Genomic DNA, 23,670 nt, shown 5'->3' on the forward strand with positions numbered 1-23,670 from the left:
GGACAGCCAGACTTCAGATGGTCTTTCCTACAGATACTGCCCGACTGTGAGATGAAGACAAACCTCTGTAATTCACTTCTACACAACAGGAACCTTTCCTTGGGGCTTCAAGCCATAAGAGATTGTGCTTATCCTTATTCAGTGTGTATATAGCACTTGGGTTTTCCAAGGCACCATCCAACTGGAGGTGGATTATCTTTTAGAGGAATAGGTCCACGTACATAAGAACTTAACTCCAAGCTTTTTAATCACAGCATTCAGACAACTTTCTGCACTAATACACACACATTACATCATACGATGTTATCTGACATTATTTCTGAAAGCTCCTACTGAACTTTACCAACACGAGTTTTCAACTCTGTTATGGCTTCTGTCATTTTCGAATTTGTCCTTTACTAATTTTACATTTCATCCTCCAAGACAAGACTTGTAGGAACTGATAGGAAAACAAGGTAGCTCAACCGTCTTGCCAAAGCTAATAGAGGAAATCTCCAGGGAATGAAGACCCTGCATTACATCACTCTATTGATTTTTAGGTCACAAGAATGCCCCTCCAGCATATCCAGGAGTACTATTAGTGAAATTTCTCCCTAAGGAACTACTATGTGCTGCAGGAAGTCCATGACAAACGCAGATGCAAGTTTTCAGGTGGGTTATACATAGTATTTATCCTCCAACTCTAACCACAGAGGCAAAACCTAAAGTTACTGTGACAATAATCTGCATCCTTAAAACTTCTATTAGGAGGAAAACACTTGTTGGAAATTTTATGGAGGTTTGGGAAAGAAAAATTGGAAGCACATTGGATTACCATTGCACTAAGTGACTTTACATAGATTGAAATAGCAATAAAAATTAAGTCAGAAGTCCACAGAAGTTCACAATACGTAACAATTCATAGACACCCTCCAAAATTACACTGGGGGCAGAGCATCCAGTAATAATTTTTCACCCCATCAGGCATTCCAGGAACATCTGTTCCAACTTCACATCCTTCTAACAACTAACAGACGTTTTCAGAACCTGCAGACAGTTGGTGAGGGGAATCTGGATGAAACAGGGGATGCGGTAGTGGGGAAGGGCAGAGTGGTGGTGTGTCAAAGCACAGCTTTGGATGCAGCCAGTCACAAGTTTTCATCTGCAACAGATCAAATACATGCCCACATCTGGACACAAGTAGACAGGCTTAATACCACTACACCATGGATGAGCATTTCCTGACATCAAGTTTAAAGGCAAAATCCGGAATTCAAAAACTCTTCAGAAAAATATTCAAAGTATGGCTGGAAGCTTTAGTCAGATAAATCCTAGGAAATAAATCTCAACAAAAAATACAAAAGCAGGCAAGAGACAATACCTTTATAGCATGCAAGTGTAAGTGCACTTTCTTTGAACTCGTTGGAGTGAGTGTTGATTCCTGCACCATATTCCAGCAATACTCTCGCAACCTCAACATGACCTGCACTGGCTGCTTCCATTAAGGGGGTATGGCCATTCTCATTGTGGTCTTCTATGTTAGCACCGGCTTTCAATAGCACCTTCACTATGTCAACAAAGCCCCCAGCACAAGCGTAAGTGAGAGCTGTGTTCCCTGCAGAGAAGAAGAAGTCGACATGAAAGCCCTTGCCATCACCCGCTCCTGATACAGGAAAGGAAATGAGTTTTAACAGCTCTAAACAAAACCCAGGACATCACCAGCAGCAGCCTCTTACCACACGGCAACGTTACTCCAGCCAACAATTTCAGGCTAGGTATCAAATATACAACTATCACGTGAAAGAGTCTTAACGCTAAACCAATATTATAAATCAGGTTTATTTTTTCTTTGATTATTATGTTTCTTACTTCAGCACACAAAGAGATCAAATACACAGAAAGATCAATGGGTAATTTTCATGCTTTGGGCAAGGATGGTGTTCATTTTTTTTGTATATACCCTATAGTCCCTTGAAAAACTTCTACTGCCTGGATGAAAATAAATTTATAAAATTTAAAACTCCAGTACTGTGACACAATCACATACAGCTCACGTTTTAATGCTACAGTCAATTTTAATGCAAGTTCTGCTTAACATGACTAAAGATCAAGATAAAAAGATCATTTCATAGTTCAGGCTCTCGACTTCTTAAAAATTTGAACAAAGTCGAAATCCTATCTTAATATTAGCAGAACCCAACTGCAGGTTAATACTCTCAGCAAGGTTAGTTAAGCTGTGGTCAAGCATCAGCAATGTAGATGACATTCAATGCTTTACAATTGTCCCTCCTTTGGTAAAAAGCAATAGATGGAAATAACTGGTCTTAACCAGATGTGTCCCATGGTGGTCTTGCTGGGAAAAACTACGTTTGATGTATTTTTCTGGTCACCTAACACTGTGGTTTTCACAGGAACAGTGCTTTCTGTTACAGCTCATGTTAAAAATTTACTAATGGCCAGGTCTGCTCTGTATCTGGCCTGTTCTTACCAGTTCCTGTCACGTTTTTGTGAGTGAAACTATCAGAGAGAAGCCCAGATGTTCAGAACAGCTGCCCATCTTATGTGCCAGTCTCATTAACTCATGCTGCTGCTCCCCAGTTACCTGTTGAAGACTGCGCGTTGACATCTGCACAATGAACAAGGAGCAGTTTCACGATATCTACATAGCCTCCGCTGGCAGCTGCCATTAAGGGAGTTATGTCTCCTTTATTCCCTCGATCTTCAACGTTTGCATGCATTGCTAGCAGCACCTAGAGAAAGCACAAATTCTGCCCTTAGATACCCAAATATAAAAGCCAAACCACTACACAAATTAGTGCACTGTTGATACAGATGTGATTTGAAAACAGGATTGTGTGACTGGGAAATGAGTTTTTAGAAGGTAATCACTTGAACTGTTTGATTTTGCTGCTATTTTAGATCCTCTTGCAACGTCTGCTTGGCAGAACAGCTTGACTGCATCAAGAACAACGCCAGTAGATACATCATAAAACACGACACATTCCTCAGACAAGTCCCTTAAACCTGAAGGCACACGGGACAGCATTTTCCATTACAAAGACAAACAATAACTGGAAGTCCACAATAAGCTGTGTTAACTGATACTCTGTTTACATTATAAATCATAGAATGGTTTGGGTTGGAAGGGACCTTAAAGACCATTTAGTCCAACCCACCCTGCTATGGGGATATATATAAAAAATTCTTACAAATGGAATAACTAAAATGTTTATCTGTCAAAAGAAGCCCCTTAGACAATGCTTCCCAAAGGCTTAGTTGTGATTACACTTGTTACTTACTTGTGCCAATTCATAATATCAAAAAAAACAGGCCAAGCAAAGGAGACTCTCCCCTTCTTCCGTGTGTTCATTGACACTTCTGCCTTCATCCAGCAGCTTCCGGACAGCATTGACATCCCCATCTGAGCATGCTTCTGCCAAACTGCGACTGCAAAATCAGTCACCACAAGGTAAGCTCAAAATAAATCTACGATAGGCAGCTTTTCTATGCAAGGAAAAAGTCTTTGCTTAAAGACCCATAACATTAACACTGAGGCGTATTAGAAAATGTATCTTACCTATTTCTTTAAACAGCACAAATCCTACATGGATCACTACAACTCACCCCTAAAAAAAGCCCTAAGAGGTAACTACAAACTAAGGGTGAGAAGGAAAGACAAGATGAACCCCGAGTTCTTGGCATCTAAAAGCTCAGAAGTCTGTAATCACTACTTCAACCACCACTAACCTCTGAGGTAGAGAAATAGCTATTTCCCCTGAGACCCAGGAAAGTACACTACAAACAAATCTTGAAGAAGGCGAGCTGAGCTTCAACTGATTTCAAACCAAATCACCTGCCCTTTAAATCATTTTCTGTTTAAAAAAGAAAGTCTAACAGCAAAGACAATCATTAAAGCACTGCTAAACACAAGTGCAAACAAGAGCAAGCTGCACTTCTCCAAGTGATGATAGAATCTGATTTAGAAAATACATGCGAGGAATCACGGAAACCAAAGCTCAGTAAATGCCCTGGTGGGAGGGGAAGGGAACAAGAGCCCCCTGCTACTTCCCTTTGCTGGAGTTCTTATTTCTCTTGGTCCCTTTCCTCAGCTTCTCACACCATCCCAACAGTTTGGAAATCACTTGCATTACTCCTCAGAGTAGAAAATATTTCAGGACCCCTAAAGATGCTTCAAAGTTACCAATGAAGAAGAAAGCTTTAAGATGACGTGGGACAAATCCTCATCTCTCTCCTCGTGGGAGTTAAATACCGTCCTCACTAATTAACGGTTATGAAAAGTTACCAGATAATACAGCTTCACTTTCCCCAAGTTCCTGAGCAAGATCCCGGGGCAAATCACTGTACGTATTGTATTAGAAGTTGGAAGAGAATACCAATGAACTAATTAATGAGCTTCCAACAAAGCACGCTGAGGCAGTAATTAGAGAACTATCACCAGCTTTGCTACAGCTAAGAAATTAACCCAGTTTTGAAGTAAGAAATCAACTGTGTAGTACACAGAACAGGTTACAAAGTCACTTTCTTTGGTACTGATCTCTTATACTTTGAGGCAATAACCTGATGGGACAGCAGTTGCACCTTCAGATTTAATAACCGTGCTTCTGCTAGCAGTGCAGCAGACTTTACCAAGCAGTAAATATAAAACTACCTGAATTTGGAATTAAAATGACAAAGTTATAGCTGGGGAAGCGGGGATGGGGAGCGATCGCTACATACTTGTCCACTTGTCCCGCGTTGTGATTGTTCTCTGCTCTCATCCGCGTCAACGCGGCGGCAGCTTCGTCCAGGGCGCAGCTGACGGAGGACGTCAGCCTCCGGAGGACCTCGGGATCTGCGAAGGCTTTGCCATCGGCAGTGGACAATTTACCGATTCCTTCAGGGCACGGCGGTTCATCAGTCGGGTTAGTAGGAAAGTCACACAAAAGAAATGCAAAGACACTATTTTAGATTCCAGCCACATGCACTATTAGTTAAAAAATCATCTGCAAACATGCCAGAAAATCAGCTGCTTAACAGTCACTCTTCACAACTGCCTAACTCCTTAACATCTTACTACAGTTAATTAAAACTATTTTTCAACTGGCAGCTTCATTACCTGTCCCAAATTCCCGAATACCTTTGAAAAATTAAAATAAAATAGAAAATTTAAAAAAAATAAATCTCAGGGAAATAAGGCCAAGTCCAAACCCAGAATTTTGGCAAACAGGTTATTTATTCCACAGGCTTGGCTTAACATTTTCTGAAAGTGAAGAATTTTCCCATTTAAAGTGTCCAGTTATGACACCTTTCCCACCCAAAATGAAGTGGACTGAGCTCTAATACACCTTTTCTTTTTGAAGGTAAGGGGAAAAAAGTGATTAGCTTCAATTGCCAATAATTTAACATTCTAAACTGCACGGCTCTAGCTACAGGCACAACAATTATGCAACTACGTTTCAAATATTTTAAGTATACTTGAAACCAACGCCCCCTCCACACTAACGTTACACAGTAGAAATGTTTGGACTCGAGGAAATGTTGTAAGAGTTTATTTTTTAAAACAGTTGCTATGACTAAAGCTGAAGGCCCATACAGAACAGCAGCATAAGAAGGTATTTATCCATCCCACTCATTTATACAGCTGACAGCAAATCCTGGCCCAGCTGTGCAGTTCTGCTCCACACAGGTTTCACTCCACAGCCTGTTTTACATATGCAAACATCCCAGTCCAGTTGCCTCTGCAGCACAGGCAGGGCTTATATTTGCACATACAAATGTGCAAATAGTGTAAAGAAATGCATTGTTTAATAGTATGTTCCCCCAAAAAAGAAAACAATTGGTTTCATATGCTCTAGATTATAGATTAGCTACCTTCACCAGTGATGGATCAGCAACTTTTCAATCTCTTAACTGTTATACAGGGTCAAATTCGATATAAACCTCTGAAAATAATGCATCTTATAGCTTATATTTTTACACCTAAATGTAATTTTACAAATTATATCTAGATGTGTCCACACCACACCCATCTGATTTTCCACGACTGCCTGGTGCACTGCAGAGCAATGAGAGCAGAGCGAAGTTGGGCCATGAACCCCTCACGTACTTGAAGATGCCACCGGCCACGTGCCCCCTTCCACCTCCAGACTGTCGAGGCCATAACCCTTCTAACCCTGCTGCTAAATATAGGGAGGTTATAAACAACAGCCCTCAAACAGCACAGCTCACACCTCACAGATGAGCATGAACTGAATTTAATGTTGGTTAAAAAGGGGATGTCGGTCGTGTTGGCTTTGCAAGTGGGGACAGTGGGGACAGCCACTGCAAAACTGTTCCAGTAGAAAGTGGTATCTGTCACATGGATCTGCCCCCCAGGACAGCTCACACCAACTCAGATGTTCACACCAGCTACTCCTGGTGGCAGGGCTGGCTTACACCAGCTTGTGGTGTACATAAAAGTACAGCCTAGGGAGAGAAAGGGAATTAAAGCTTCACAACCTGGCACCGAGGCCTCATCTAGGACCACCGCAACCGAAGCTGAACACTGCGGCAAGTGAAGTGGAAAAGTACCTGAGAGAAACCCACAGGATTTAGAAAAATAACCCCTGAGCAAAGGTTAAAGAAGCACAGATTTAGCTTACAAGGAGCAGATTGCAAGATCTGCTGGGCCACAAACCACCAAATCTATGGGACACCGGCTGCATCTGGAAAGGGCACGTCCATCAGTTTAAACAAGTCCAACAGGGATGCGATGCCCAGTACCACTGAGTACTGTATCAGTAGGCTGAGTCTGCAGCAGATGACTTCTTTTTTCCCCTAAAAAAAGTGGCAGATAATGCCAGACAGTCCCCAAGTTAGTAACCATCATACTGAACTAAGAAAATTAGCCTGGGGTCAATCAGAGAGGTGTGTTAGAACAAGCAGCTCACCTTTCAAGGGAAAAGCTTGCTCATCAGATACACACCTACGCACCTATAACCAACACCAGCTTCCTTGTTGACTTTCAGACTCATCGGGGTATCCCTACCATGGTTCCAGTTTTAGGATAACCCGGAATGAGCTGTAGCCTCCCAGTGTGATCTCCCTCGGTTTAGCGAGGCAAAAACCCAGGTATCACCTCAAAGACTGGAACTCAACCAGGGCTGTGTCTCTGGAAAAGCAAAGGGGCAGATGTGCTTTTTGAACTTTATACTTTATATATATATATATTTATGTGCTTCTAAATGTATTTATTATCTATACTATTTAATATATTATTATAATACAATCACATTATATCACTGATGTGTCTTTGACTTTGCCATGAGGAATCAGAGATTACATTCTCTGACAACCACGTCTGTGTATTTTCACGATTTGAACACTAAAGTTGAAAGCCATGAATAAATATTGAAGAATCAACACGAATAACCTAAGCCAATGTTGTTTCAAGCTCACTGCAGCAGAGGAACAAGTCAGCTGCCTACAACGGGCCAACCGTTCCCTTCTCTTCTAGTTCAAGAGAAAGAACATTTTCACAGGAGCATCAGTTGCTCTCCCCTCCTTAACTGGAAAAAGTTCATATCAGGGATAAAGAAAAGAGCTAAGTGTAGTTTCTAGCTAATAGCTCATAATTATCACCGTTGAAAATACCTTTAGAAAAAATTACTCTAGCATGGAGCCCACAGTTAAGTCCCTCACACCACACACAACTGGTGTCAATATACACTTTGAACAGCAAAAGAGATTATTCCAAAGAGATCAACATAACTACGTGTAAGAGGTAATGTCCAATAATCCTCAAAAAGCCCACAGACTCAGTGCTATGCTCCTTCCCAGTCAGAATCACAGAATATGAGGAGCTGGAAGGGACCTGGAAAGCTCCCCCAGTGCAACCCCTGCCACAGCAGGATCACCAGAGCAGTCACACAGGAACACGGCCAGGGCTTTGAGTGTCTCCACACAAGGAGACTCCACAACCTCTCTGGGCAGCCTGGGCCATGCTCCAGAACCCTCACACTCTCAAAGTTTCTCCTCATCTTCAGCTTGAACCTCCTGTGCTCCAGCTTGGGACCATTGCCCCTTGTCCTGGCATTGGACAACCCAGAGCAGAGCCTGGCTCCTTCCTCCTGACACTGCCCTTTCCCAATGGATCCCCAGGAATGAGGCACCCCTCAGTCTCCTCTGCTCCAAGCTCAAGAGCCCCAGCTCCCTCAGCCGCTCCTCAGCAGGAGATGCTCCACTCCCTCCAGCATCTTTGTGGCCCTGCTGGACTCTTCCAAGCAGTTCCTGTCCTTCTTGAGCTGAGGGCCCAGCACTGAACACAGTATTGCAGTTCCAGCACACCGTATGTGCTAACACACACTCGAGGCTATTCACCTGCTAACGTGTCCAATTTAAGGTCTCAGGTTCATTGCAAAGTCTAACTCAGCTCCAGCCCACGTGGAGTCATCGCTGGTCCCCGAGGTTCCCTAAGGTCTTACCTCACTTGCCCCCAAAGATGGTTTTGATGGAAATGTGGCCCAGATATGCAACCTTTTTTAATGCCATGTCAAGAACCTACTTTAGCCAGCACGGCACACAGGCAGCACCTCAAACAAGGCAAAGACGGCTCAGCGAAGGAGAGACCGAACTTTGTTTTTGCTTCTTTATTGGGATCCTCACTCAGAGGAATCAAGAAATTCTGGACTGTGCCAACAAGCAGTAACTCTATCAGACAAGTATTAATTCAGTATGCAGCACAGAGGTGCTGCCACAAGGCAGCAACAAGCAGGACTGAGCAGACCCAGGCAGGACTGAGCAGACCCCGATCTGGAAGGTCTCAAATCCACGGCACAGGTACAGCTCCCCTAACAGCACACCAGAGGAATTCAGTTCAGCTATGTTACAAGAAAAACCCAAGGGAAGATTTCCTAAAGACAAAAAAGGTTTCTCAGCATGTTTTAAGCCACATGTTTGAAGTTTATTTCTGGTAATACTTAGGAGCGTCTGCAGAAAATTCCCCTTTACTATTTTCTGTAAATTCTAGCAGTGGTGGAAGCAAGCAGAGGTGGTATCAGCCATCTACCAAACACCAGCCTGAGATGTCCCGACTTCCTGCTTGGTTTATGTTAACAGAAAGTGATCTTTAATTCCCCATATAACTAACAAAAACACACCTCCAAAAAACACCACCTCAAAAAAACCCCCAACAAAACTTTATCCCACCGATTACATGACCACACAGCAATGGAAACACGGGTTTTAGTCTTGCAGAAGAGATTTCAGCAAGGGTGCGACACAGATTATTTCAGCCCATCTGAAGTGGGAGTGGGTTGTGCTGGCTCTGAGTTTTCTTGTAAAAAACAGTCCAAAGCCAGGCAAAACAACACAAAGAGAGATTTTCACATCTAATGCAGTACCCAGGAGCGTGTGGGAAAGGAGACCTCCAGAAGCTGCTAATGTGAAGATGCCCAAAGGTGAGCTGCACCGAAGTCTGCAGAGATCTTGCATCTGGAATATCCACACTTGGAAAAACACCAGTAACAACAACAAAAATTCTTTGTATGATGACATAAACCCTGCCTCTGAATAGCTGGTTATACTTTGCCTTTCAAAACCCCCCCATTTTGACACCAATTTCATACTGCACAAGTCCTCTCCTGACACACCTGTCCTTGTTAAAGACATTGGTGGCAAATACCCTTTTACCATCATTTTTTACCTCAGCATTCAGAAGAAAGATGAACTTGGAACAGAAATGCCCTGTCAAAGCTTTCGAATTCTCACTCCTGACATTTAAAATGTCACATATTTCTGTGCTGCAACAAACTTGCTCGTAGTCTCACCCCACCATCCCCATCCATGGACATGCTGGCACATCCTTGAGAAGGTACCTAAGCCACTTGGCCATACCCTTTCTAATCACTACACACGCTGGCACATCCTCGAGAAGGTACCTAAGACACTTGGCCATACCCTTTCTAATCACTACACAGCAGATTATCACACATTACCATGCCATTATGCATGGGATTATCCATTAGTGCTTCAATAGGCACACAACTTAATCACCATGCCGCTATGCATGAGATTACCCATTAGTGCTTCAATAGGCACACAACTTAATAGATTACATGAATCTCTTTAAAAACCTGTAATTATTTTGAACAAGAAAATACCATGAACTAAACCGGCTGGGTCCCCCTTCCTGCTCCAGATTGCTCCTAAAGCAGTCTGTCTGCACTGTGTAATACCCAAACTCAAAGACAGGAAACCTTAATCCGTATTTAACAGAAAAGGTTATCCCCAAAAGGGCAAAATAAAAAGTCTTCTGAAACACCAGAAGAGCTACACTGAAGCTTTCAGCCTTTCCAAAGACAAGCACACGCCTCTGTAACCTTCACCACTGAATACCCAAATTATGGCCTGACTTTATCCTGTTTTAACTATGCTGACTACAAGAATTTTTCCTTTTAATACATTTGGCACAAACCTTCACTATCAAACTGCATTTTTCCCACCTGTGTGGCACAAACAGAATTCACTGGCTGCAACTTTGTGTTCTTCTCTAATAGTATCTGGGCACGCTAAACAAGGCTCATTTAGCATGAAATTAAGAGCTACAGCTTGGGGGTTTGGTGGGGTTTTTTTGTGTAATTAGCATTTTACAATATTTCATGTGTCACCATCACAGCTCCCCAGACTCCCAGAGCAGCCGAGTTTTCAATTGCTACAAATCAGATCCCTGACAGCAAACGATCACACCCAAAACCAGGCATTTTCAATGCCAGCTGAAAAATCCCCTGCAGATCATCTGCTAAACCTTCTCTGGCAAAAGCAGGAATACGATTGTACTCTCCTGAATTGCATTTCATGGTCCTAACCTCCAAATATCCCTTTCTTCACAAATTCCCACTCCTAAAATGAGGAGGAGCTCAGCCACTGGAGCAAGAGGCACCGGTGAAAGGGGGTGTCTGCAGAGAACCCAGAGCCCATCACGGCACACACACACACACCAGGGGAGGAAAAAAATCACCCTTCATCCCAGCTTCTCATTTTTCACTTGCTTGACACTGCAAACTCTTACCATTACATTCGCATTTACATATATTTGAATGCAGTTGTCAGAACGGGAGCCAGAAATTCTGATGGCATTTCTTTCTGTACAGCAACCGTAGCAGTGAGATTGTCTTGTTTTCCAGAACCAAAAGCGAGGAAGTATTCTCCAGCTACAATCAGATCTTCCTGATATTTCGGTGAGATTTGGATGACAAGGGTTCCTCTTTTTGGGATCATCTGCTTTTACATCAGCGTGCTCGGATGTCTCAAGATCCAAAAACTTGATTTCCAATTCTTCAGCACAAACAGGGATTCTCATTTAACTCATTAACATTCACATTTCTTTTGAGAGATTCCCCATTAGATTTCAATTCAGCCTCACGTTACTTCACCATGAGGTTCCCTAAGCAGGTAATTCACAATATCAGCCAGCAACTTCCACTTTTACCCAAGTTTGGAAGCCCTGGGAGCAAATCCAGCACTGAAAAGCCAGCTCGACATAGACTTACAGATGTTTCCAGCAAAATCCCCATCTCCCCAAATAGTCTGCAACTTCATCCAATTCCTCTCCACCAACCCAATCCACCCATTTCCTTTGTTTTCTGAAGGCAAGAAAGAATATGGGTATTTGACAGATAGGGAATACCACACGTATTTTAACTTAAAACATACGTAACTGGCAAGAGGAGAGAAAAGCGCAGCCAGAACAGAAGATTCCTGCCTGATGGTGACAGCAAATGCCCACTAAAGCACCGCAGCCACCTCACACACATTTCCCCTGTGCCCCTCATTCACAGCGCCCAAATATTGACGTTTCCTATCAAGCAGCTTTAGAAAGAAACCCCAACCTTGCCATTTTTCAAGACTTTGTTTCTAGGAAAGAAGCATTTGCCTCACTGCAAGGTGACAAGTTCTCAGAGTGGATCCTCAGCACTGCTGATTTCTGACAGGAACCGGGAGCTCCAGACGCATTTATCACCTATGTGCATAAAATCCCACTGGTCACAACCAAATGCACCTTGATCCCATAGATATTACAAGCAGGTAATGTGGAAGCATCATTAATTACTCCTGTGTTATAATTACAGATGTACTCCATCACTGGCAAACGGCTTTCTCACCCATTTCACTGCAGGTAAGCGTCTGGGTGAGGTGTTTGCCTTTTGGGTTACCTCATGCTTTAAAGCAGCAGCTACAATTAGGACAAAAGCAATAATACAGTAGAAAAATAGCCGGTTCTGTCACAGTCACCATTTAAACAGCAATTCAATGGCTGAGTTGCTTTAAATAAAGCAAACCAGAGCTCAGGGGATAATGCGAGAGGGCTCATGGTTCAACACACAGCCTGGAGAATCACACTCAGGTACAAGAAAGTGTTCGTATTTCCTCTATAAAAGAAGCAAAAAATTTAATACAATTATGAACAGAACAGATATTAATGCTGAACTTGTCTAGACTGCTCTGGAGTGCTCACTCATTCGCTCCTTTTCCTTTTTGGGGGGCTTTTTGTGGTGTGTTTTGAAGTCTCTTTGGAAGAATTAAGCCCTGGTCCAAAACCTCGCGAGCACATTGCCCACACCTACGAAATACTACACCCAACCATGGCAAAAACCTCCTTGGCATGCACTGAAAGCTATTACTGGTTTATGTAAGTCCTTACTCTCTACCTACCACTGACAAATAGGTTTCAATCCACATCTAAGTGCTTGTGAGTTTATCTCACCTTTGATCCCACAGCATCCAAGATGGAGAAGCAAGATAGGAAGGAGGGGAGAAAGGAGCATCTTCCTCAGCCCCAAGATTTTGTACAGGGGAAAAAAAAAAGAGTAGTTTCTTCAAGGAACTTGGCTTTTAAAAAGAAAAGTGTAGGGCAAAAGAGATGGAGCTAAACCAGAGCTTTTCAATGTGTGGCACCAGAGATCCCGACAGAAGGGATTTGTTCAAGCTATCCATGTTTTGGCTTGCAAGACGTATCGAATGCAAGTAACAAACACTTGAATTCGGCCTTGGAGCAGGAGAAAGCTTCTGTTTTACTCATTATGAGCTTAAAGCAAAGAGAGAAGACCATCCCAGAATTAAAAAGAGCACTTTTACCCATGGCAACTAAGGTCTCCTTTCGAAATCCTTCTGATTGTAAGTGTAAGGTCTTGCCTTTGAGAGGAATATTCAACACACGATGCTAACTTTAATCTAAATTCTAAAGGACAAGGATGGGATTAAGCACTAGTTTGTAAACATCTGCATTACTCTGAGGGTGAATTTGTTCTGGTGCTTCTCTAGGATTAAATGTGAGTTACTGTATATTACAATTAAATAGCAGCTTATCACTTAATTATTAATTTTTTTTGAATGACCACATCAGGGATTTTTTTTAGGTTGGTTTTTTCCACCCTTACCATAGATAAAAGCCAGTGATACACACCCAGAAAGCTTTGCCATGGCAGCAAAATCACAGCAAATTACTTGGGTGCCCGATGCCTTTTGCAGTGCCAGCCCTCTCATCCCTCCCTCAACGCCTTCGCCAGGGCCGCAGCACCAGGAAGCATTCGAGCACGTTTACACATTTAAAACCAACGCTCTCCTGCTCGGATCGAGCTTGCCAGTGATTAGCTAAGGGAAAACTTCAGCCACAGCCGAATTGTCTGCCTGGCTTTGTTCGGTTTAAAAGGGCAGCGGCTGAAAGGGCAGACTCAGCACATGTCCCCAGTCACCTGCTCCCCCTGCACCCACACGTACCCGCACGCTGCAGGGCATCGCAGCAACAGCACACGGGGCTAAACCACCACGCGGGAGTTGGGAGCAGCTACCGAGCGCCCCAGCAACAACCAAAGGCATCAGGCTCCAAATTCAGAGCTTTGGACACCAGCTCTGACACTCCTGTGTTGCAAGGAAGCGTCCAGGCTAGACACTGAGAAAACAGAATCAGATCGCTTCTGGTTGCTTACACAGAGTGGTATTCAAACACATCCTGGGCTGCAGCACAAGAAGTGTGGCCAGGAGATGGAGGGAGGGGATTCTGCCCCTCCGCTCTGCTCTGGTCAGACCTCACCTGCAGTGCTGTGTCCAGCTTTGGAGTCCCCAGCACAAAAAGGACATTGAAGTGCTGGAGCGGGGCCAGAGGAGGCCACAAAGATGATCCAAGGGCTGGAGCAGCTCTGCTATGGAGACAGCTGAGAGAGTTGGGGTTGTTCAGCCTGGAGAAGAGAAGGCTCCAGGGGGACCTTATAGCGACCTTCCAGGACCTGAAAGGTGCCTATAAGAAATTGGGGAAGAGCTGTTCACTGGGGCATGGAGCAATAGGATGAGGGGGAATGGTTTTAAACTAGAAAAGGGGAGATTTAGGTTGGATATGAGGAAAAAGCTCTTCCCCATGAGGTGGTCGATCACTGCACAGGTTGCCCAGAGAGGTGGTGCAGGCCCCATCCCTGGAGATATTCAAGGCCAGGCTTGATGGGGTCTGAGCACCCTGATCTGGTACCAATGTCCCTGCTCACTGCAGGAGTTGGACTGGATCAGCTTTAAAGGTCCCTTCCCACCCAACACTTTCTGTGATGCTATGATTCTAAATTCCCTCAGGGCATTTATTTTATTTAAGTGGAGACTGCAGTGCTTCCAATATTTACCCACACAACTACAAAGGCAGCAGCTTTGTAAATGATCCAGAAGCAGAAATCACAACATCTGATAATCATGACCTTCAACAGCAATTCTTTACTTCCTGCCATCAAATGACCCCATGGACAACAGAGATGCAGGAAAAGGAGAAATTAAATAACCTTTGAATGTTATCTATAGGCAAACATCCCACTTGAACTCTTCTCTACCAATTTCTAGCAATCAGTGGAAAACCAAGTCCAAATGGGCTGTAATGGCTTTCCTGAACTGGAAAATGGCTCAGTACACAGTGACTACCTGCAAAATAAAACTGAATCTATTTCTACATTTACATTCAATAGCCAAAAAGCACAGCCACATCACAAGTTTCTCCTCATTCATCACTAAATTTTCCTGCATGCTCCTTTCCCTGTAGGGACTTCCAAACCATGCTGCTTGCTTGGTTTTGGCAACAGAAGGCAAAGCCAAACGAAGTCAGGCCAGGTTGGTTCGAATCGTCTCACTCATAGATGGTTTAGGTTGGAAGGGACCTTAAAGATCATCCAGTCCAACGCCCTTTTACTCAAAAGGAAATGCAGTTCTTTGAAAGCAAAGACAGAATTTCAGCCTTTAGAACAATGCAGATTCAAGAAGCTTTTTTAAAGGACATATCCAAACAGGAGTGTCAGAAATATATATATATGTATGTATGTATAAATATGCACACAGGAATAACCAACTGCACAAATACAGAATAATTTGTTCAGGTAACAGCTCTTGAGAAAAGCATTGGTAGATTTATAAAGTCAAATTCAACTTTAAACCACTATTTCTGCTGCAAAAGGCAGACAACAAACCGAGCTGTGCAAACAAAAGCCCAGATGAAATAACACCCCTGCTCTCCATGAGCCAGAGCTCAGCTTGCCCAATGTGAGTGATTTGGGGCAGCGAGCTCTGAGGAACAGAGACCACGTACGGAGACCCCAGAGGGGAACAAGAGCAGAGGAAACCTAAACAGCAGCAGTTCAGGGCAGGGAAAATGTGATGCTGTTTAGCTTTAAAATAGGCTGGGAGAGCTGTGGGGCTGCCAGCACCAGGGAGTTTGTGGGACCAGGTCCTCAGCACCCATCGGGAACAGCACCATTTCCCTACGGATCAACTCCATCTACCGACGTTTCTTTCAGCCCTGGTTTTCCAGAAGGTTGTGTAGAATTTGAGGAAAAGCTGATGGCAAGAAGTCAGTAACTGCTGTCTTAGATCGAATGTTTTATTACACAGGGAAAAAAGTCAACACAGAACCACACCATGCCTTTCGTTCCCACAGCAAGCATTTTCTTGGTGGATACAATGATAAATTTGTGCCACGCAATAATTTACTGGGTTTTTTTAAACTTTCCTGTGTGTTGAATCCTCAAGTGTTTAAACACTTCACTTTTACAAAGAATATAAACCCCATTTTTTGTGCAAGATGCTTAATGTACCACAGCTTGTTTTAAAGCAAGGTATTTAAGTCCTTTCAAACTTATAAATTACTTAGCTTTCAAAATAAGGTCTTTAAAAAGGCAAAAGATAATTTATAACAGGCAGTTAAAGTTCCCATGCCCCAGTGCAAGAAAAAAAGCCACTTGCTTTCATAAGCAGAATCAAAGCTGAGTGGCAGTACATTTCATTTTGCATTAATCTGGTGAAGAGTAGCTTGACTTTGCAGAAATAGGCAGAATTTGGTGATTTAAGCTATGCATATAAAATATTATAATATGTTTTCCTAGAAACTTGTTTATTGTAATGACTTCCTGAATATACAACAGTCATATTTCATCAAATTTGAGAGCCCAAATGGAAAAAAAGCAACCGCTTCACCTGTTACACCATGTACTGTAACATATCAATGACTCTGTAGAATCTGTTGCTCCTGACACTAAAAATCCCAAATATTTCATATCAATACAAAACTGATAAAAGAACAACGTACTGTGGGTCTGCCAAGAAGAGCTCAGTGAATTCCTCTCAGGTGTTGGACAGTTTAAGCAACTCTTACATAAAGAAGCAGCAACAGCCCCGCTCTCAGTACGACCGCGTCACGGCCCCCAGTACAACCGCGTCACGGCCCCCAGTACACTTCCAGTCAGCCCCAGAAGGGGTGGCCACGCAGCCAGCCTGCCAACCTGACTTACCAGTTTGTCCAGTACGGAGCTGGGTGGCTGGCACTGGTTACTGCCACCACACTTCAGAACATTAAAAAACCCTGAAATCCACACGGGGAGATTCAGATCCAGTCTGCACACCATGAGGCACTCACCTCACACCCAGACTCTGCTCTGAACACTTCTAAACTCTGGTTTTATCATCGCATGCTAAAGAAACTACATGACTGACATGCAGAAATCGATCCAAAATTCATCCTGAAACCCAAGTCTGTGTCATTGAGCTTTTTAATAAACTATTAGTAAAGTCTTCTTGCAAGAGACAGAGGCTTTTCTACCTCCTCACTCCTTCCTCACTCTCCTGATGCACTTTGGGAGAGGAGTTACATTTTGATGAACTCAAACTGAAGTGTAGTAACTGCTTCATTTCTCAAGGTTGACATCTATGCTCCTCTCTTACACTGGCACCACAGCCAAACCAGTAGCCAGTTTAGAGAAAGCAAGCTCGCATGTGAATGAAACAGAAGACAGATAAAATGCTGTAAGACAGATAAAATGCTATACCACACTCAGATAAGATACTTTCTGCAGTAGGTCAGCAATATTTATCAGACACTGGCTTTAAGTGACCTGTGGTTGCTTGCATTCCAGTTTTCTCCTGTACTTGCTTAATATCAGACCCCCATAACCAGCTCACCTGCGATATTGCTACTTAGATGTTTATCCACCAGCTCTAACACAAATCTCAGGACAACCAAAACTGCCGAACACCAGTCCCACCACAGCCCCCGTGTGCCCTGAAGGGGTGCCCAGTGCAGACCACAGCCCTGCACAGCTCTGAGCCCACTGCAGCAGCAGCACCAAGCCCAGGGCAAGCTTCTGCACCCCCAACACCATTGAGGAACCACACATGTAAAAAATAAATAAATAATAATAATAAATAATAATAATTAATAAAAGAGTAGGATCTTGTCTCAGTACAGGCTAAATCCCATCTCAATTCACACAGAACTGTCAATAAAGTACTGCTTTTTCTCCTGCCCAAGCCCTCTTGCTCTCCTCCTTCGGCTGAGGCTGCTCAGAGCACCAACGTAACAAGAAGTCCTGAAAGCAATACTGAACAGAAAAAAGGTTTAAACCAGGAATACGCCCATACTGGAACAGGAGAGCAAAGAGGATTTCATCTTGCAGAAGAATCCAATTTGCATGAAAAATAAAATACGGCACAAGTAGAATAGAAAGAAGTAGAGTTAAAAATACATCCAAGACTTGGAAAAAATAATGTTAAAAGGAGAATTGCACAGGATGGTCATAAAGCATTGGCTGATTAATAATGACCTTTGAGATGGATATATCTATTTATCTATCCATATATATGTTCATATATATGTGTATATATGTACACACACACACAGGAACAGACAATTTCAGAGACTGAGGAGTACCCTGGCCAATTTTATTACTTGACAAAGTAAGCCTTGTAACTTTTTGTCTCTTCTCTCCCTATTTCCCATCCCTGCTGAGGAAAAAACTTAAAGAATACAAAAAGCAAGATCTTCAGATCTGGCAAGGTAAGTTATCTGTCGGATACCTACAAGCATCAATTGAAGTGTTACAATAATAAAACTGTTCTTCACAGCAAAATCCAACTGAAGGAGCCAAAAAGCACGAAGCTGGTACATTTAGTGCACTTTCAAAGTATGGAAGTTAATTTGAATAAGAGCAGGATTAGACCAGGACTTTTTTCTAATCTAAAAGCCTACTAGATTAGAAAAAAAGTCTTAAAATCATGCAAAACCTCAGAGAAATCTAATATTAATAATTCAATTACATGCACAAAATTTAGTTTATCCAACTTACTCAAAAGCACAACACATCTGCACGTTTCACATACCATATATGCCTTCCCACTCTGAATCTTTAGACGGTGAAGAAAGAAAATGAGCAAATCACTGACTGCAATGTGCCAGGATGTTTTCTAGTTAACAACAGTGGTGGTTTTAGTGGCAGTACAGCTTTAATCTCTAAAGAAATGCCCAGAATGAAGCCTATTTGAACTTTCTTAATGAAAACTGTTTCTCTTGCTTTACCTATATGTGCATCCCTGTAACACTGAGTATTTCAGACCAGATCAAGTTAAGGTGAAAAGCCTTTCTTGGTTAAAAAAGTCAAAATAGTTGGACTAAAAAGAAGACTTTTGCCACGTTGAAGGCAGCTAAACACACTTCAAAGACGATACTGCTACACTGCACAATAAATGAAGTTTCATCTTTGCTCAAATTCCCGCAATCCCCGCTCAGACTCCCCCCAATAAAGATTTTATTTTTCTTTTTTATTCCAGAGCACAGATACAGATCTAGAAACGTATTTGTCACATCCCACCAGCACGGAGGTGCAGCCGTTAAACTGACAAACACCAATTGTCCATCCTCTGCAGTTGGAAGTGGAGCGTGGATAACCCTCCACTAGTGAAGTTGCTAATGGATCAGATGCCCACCTCCACTTAAATAACGCCCTAAGTTACTCATCAGCCCTCAGAAAAGGAACAGCTGGTCCACACATGAATTTTATTGATTATGAACAACGATCAAAGAATTTATTTGGCCCAGTCTGACGCTTTCCAAGGGGTCTCTGCGGTGCAGGAGGAAAGCAAACCGTGCATCTGTCAGACTCTTCTTTGACCACAGCGCACTGCTGGGACTGCAGGATCACAGAGCTATCTGTCACATTCAAGCCTTCTAATGTTGGGGGAAGCAAATATAAATTACTTTAATTAATACAAAAAACCCAACTCTCGCTGTTAGTGAATAATGAATGGGTTTGGTCACCTCACAAAAGAAAATGAAGCAGGTTTGGTCGACAGCTTGGCAAGTGGTTAAATCTAGAGATCCGTACCCACGCTGGAAAGCATTCAATTTTACAACTGCTGAATCTCACTCTATCCTTTCAGTCTATCCTAAAGCAGGCAGATTTTATCTGGGCCCATTCAGATTTTGACCTGTGCTCTCTGTTTCCACTAAGTAGGCGATTACTTCCACTTTTTGCCTCCCCCAGTCCCAGAACACGCAGCCCACGTCCCCCCCCATCCATCCCAGCAGCTTCCCAAAGAGCAGTACCAAGCCCTGATGCCTCAACTCCTGAGATGCACCAGGTATTAGCAGACACTTGGTACGAAACCTAGATGTCTCTTTCACCATTTACACTGCATTTAAACCCCCAAAGTCTCAAATACACCAAACCGTCTACACGAGGGTCTCCAGCCACCTTTAATCCTGTTTTTCAGCAGAAGGATGTATATAACCCTGCTCCCTGTTTGAACATAAGGATCTACTACTCACATCTGCTCCGTTACACAAAGCTTTGGTAGAACATGACTCCTCTCCAAAATATCCTGGTTTTCCTCACAAACAAGAGTAGGACTTTGAAGAACTCATTGCTAACACAACTCCTCCCTGTGCAGGTACTCAACAGAAATACCAAGTGCTCCAGTGCTAGGCAAAGAGCTTCTTCACCAATTTCTTCTGCATCTATTTTTGATGCTTTATTGTCAAAGTGCTTCAGCATTCAGATTGAGAAGGAAAGTGCTCAGAAGATCTGCTGGTCCTTATGGCAGGATATGGGCACCCAAGCTATTTCTTCAAAGTAAAAATCAGTTCTGTACCATTCTGTGTCACTTCCTAGAAAACTCCACAAAACCGTGATGAAACACCATAAACTGTTTTAACTGCAGAGATGAGAACATTTTGACATTTTACACCTTCTGTGGAATTCCACATTTTGGGTGGGATTTGTATTTGACCACACGCTTCAACCAGCGCCTTTCTCTGTCCGCTTTAAGCAACAACCCGCGCTCCAGAAAGGACTGCACAGGAGCAGATCATTCTCCCTTCCTGATGCCTATAAAACGCAGAACCAGAAAATGAAACGGCTTTAACCTGTCAAGCTTCCCCCAGCTCTGTAGAGGTGAGTTTGCCCTTTTAGGAACACGTCTTGAGGGACCCATGGAGGAACCTGCCAAGAGCGAGAGCTCTGAACGCTGCAACCATCCATTCCCACAGCCAAGAGCTCTCTTCCTCCAGTGGCCACCTACTGTCCTCCAAAAGGCAATTTAGTAATCAACCTTTCTGAACGTCCACAAAAGAACCATGACTCTTCAGAGCTGGAATATTATTCTAATTAGGGTACTGCTGATTTCTTAACAGTGGGGCTGAACATTTCTAGCGCAGAACATGAATCCACTGTCAGAGAACTTCCCAAAGAACAGGATTCAATTGTTTTCATCTATCTTCAATTTCTAATGATGAAAACACCTCATATTTATGATCTTCACAGAACAGTGAAGTCTCTTCATCTTCAGAACGTAAAGCTAGTTTTTTTGTGAAATAATACAACCGCTGGCAGTTGTTTATTACCAAAGGGGCTGTGCTTTGCTTCAACAGATTGCAGAAGGAAGAATACTTAAAGCTGTCACCCTCAGCATCCAAAACCACAACATCAATCTTCTTGAAAACAGCATAAACAAGCTGAACTGCAAAAAATATATCCAGCACTCTTAAAATGCACCAACGCAATGTAAAGAAATGTTTTTAAGCAGTTCAACTAACCCCTGGCCTCTACACCTGCATATGCAGGCCTAATCAGCTCTCAGATCAAGACAGCTACTTAAAAGCAAAGCAACGCTCCCATAAATCTTAGAGAATGCAGTGGCTGAAAACCACTTCTGCTTAAGTGATCTGAAGAAGAACATCCCATCTGGCTGCAGTTGTTAGAACTTACCTTCCAGAATTAATAAACAGCACATCCATGTGAGATGGGAGCATTAAAGGATTCATGGAGAATGAGCAAAACTAGTTTTGCAAGTCACACTCATTAGGATCCTAATGACACAGCCACCAACCCTGCGTGTGAGAAACCCCAAGACACTAAAAGCAAGACCCATTTTCCAGGAGGTTGTAAGTTAGGATTAAGCTTCCCACAGGAGAAGGGATCATGACAGCGAAGCCCAAGCTACCCTAGAAACCACATCAGGCAAGGCCGTAGTTAAACCACTTCTCCGAGCAATAGTTTTCTGGGAACTCAAACGTGACTAAAATAACAGGAGACTCGCTTTTGCCAACCTGCAAAACAATCAAGCCCCAACACAAGGCCACTCTGTTGCCATGATGGAAACCTAGAAGCTCACTTCAGGTTAGAAAGGGTATTTTCAGCCAAACCAGCCCCAGAAACCCCATGAAGACATTAGAGTATCTCCCAGCAACACCAGCTGCTTTTTAAGTCGCTTTTAAATCATGGCTTTTATTAATAAACCACCAGATTCTCAGTGCCTCCTTTAAGGCACCCTAATGATATTTGTAGTGTTCAAATTCTCAACGGGAAAGACAAGTACTGCTTAACCAGAGGACTTTCTCAAGAGTGTTCTCAGTCTTTTCATCTCACACATTCATCAAGTGGCATTAATTTTGTCCGGTCTTTTTAGAGAGGGAGATGGAGCTCCCAAACAAAAGCGCTCTTTTTTTGATCTGCTCTTTTTTTCCCAGATTCCTTCTGTTCTGCCCATTTTCTACAACCCTACTCCAAGCACTCGGGGAATCAAAGGATGGAAACCTCAGACTGAAACCACACCATCTAATCCTGGGGACAAGCGGCCAACTTCTGCTTCCAAATCTAAAGCAAGCGATCTCACAGGCATTACAAAAAGCAATGCTACCTCCCAGATTTGTTAAATACCGTGAAATCATTTTGAAGACTGCAGCTTTAGATGTAAGCTGTGAGAAATGGACTGCCCTTGTAATATTAACCATCAGACATCTCCACTGACAATTTACAAAGCTACCAATAAGTTTTAGGACACAGCAGTCATCGGGTACATGAGAGAAACTACAACGGATTTTCATTTTTAATAATGCATAAAAAGGGATCAGATTATTCAAATTCTCTTCGTATCTGGACTATCCCAGCAATAGTCTATCTTGCCTGCAAAGCAAAGCAAAGTTTAGTTCCCAAGGGTTATATCAGGTTAGAATCATTTTAGGGGACCACCTTTAATTAGGCTGCTCCAACTTTTCGTTGCCAAACGCTATGCTGTGTTGCAAACTGGGTTTTTTGCCAAACACAATATGCAAAGAGAGCCCAAAGCCCATGTCCCTTGCCCCCTTTGCTTCCTTCTCCATTAGGAGCATACACCTAAACACCTGCAAATAAAGGCTATTTATTTGTGTGCTGAGAGCTGAAGTCCAAAAGCCCCAATTTCAGCACACTTCTACTAGGCTGAGCATGCACCCACAACGATCAAATGGGATTTGTTTCAAAGCAGGGTTTTCCTGTCCTTGGATTTTAAATCCATTGCAAACACCCGAGTCACAAACCTTGGAAAGAATTAAATCAGTCAAGCTTTCACTAGGAGAGTCACAAGTGTGGTGGCACATTGTCCATCTAGTCCTATGTGTTTTCCAACAGCCGCATCTCAGAACAACAGAATGGAAAAGTAGTTTTGTGAAAGTCAAAACAGAGAATTAAGTATTTCACCTGTAAATTTCTAGAAAAATTAATTAATAATTATATATTGACCAAGGCAGCAGGAAAAAAAACCCCATTATTTCAGCCAATCTATTTTCCTACATTCTCTGCCCTTTAATCCTTCCTGTGGTAACACATGAAATCTCATCTGGGCAATGAAATACCACTTAATTCAAATTAACTTTTCTGACTTTGTATGGAGAGAAAGAGAAAAACCAACTATACAAAGCAAGTACCTGCTGCCTCCAGTAAGGCTTCGAGTCTTGCTTGTGTTTCTGGATCCACAGTTCTCAAGTCCGCACCTTCTGCAGCGCTCGATAAGAATAACTCCGACGTGGTTTTAAGTACTGGGTTATCAAGATCTTCTTGGTCCAAAATAAATGATTCAACCTGTTTGTCAAGGTGAAAAAAAATAGTT

General features: G+C 42.8%; 1 protein-coding gene across 1 annotated transcript; it reads right to left on the bottom strand.

Annotated features, from left to right (window-relative positions):
- Positions 1-1,360: 1,360 nt before the first annotated feature.
- LOC104543299 (ankyrin repeat and KH domain-containing protein 1-like) lies at positions 1,361-23,642 on the bottom strand (the record flags this gene model as incomplete). Its single annotated transcript, XM_010187879.1, is given in 5 exon segments — positions 1,361-1,594; positions 2,582-2,729; positions 3,279-3,426; positions 4,717-4,873; positions 23,489-23,642. Coding segments are annotated over 5 exon segments (841 nt in total), but the record flags the coding sequence as incomplete, so codon positions are not given.
- Between the last annotated feature and the right edge of the window lie 28 nt (positions 23,643-23,670).

Source organism: Mesitornis unicolor, unplaced genomic scaffold (assembly GCF_000695765.1).
Source record: "Mesitornis unicolor isolate BGI_N332 unplaced genomic scaffold, ASM69576v1 scaffold22087, whole genome shotgun sequence".
NCBI lineage: Eukaryota > Metazoa > Chordata > Aves > Mesitornithiformes > Mesitornithidae > Mesitornis > Mesitornis unicolor.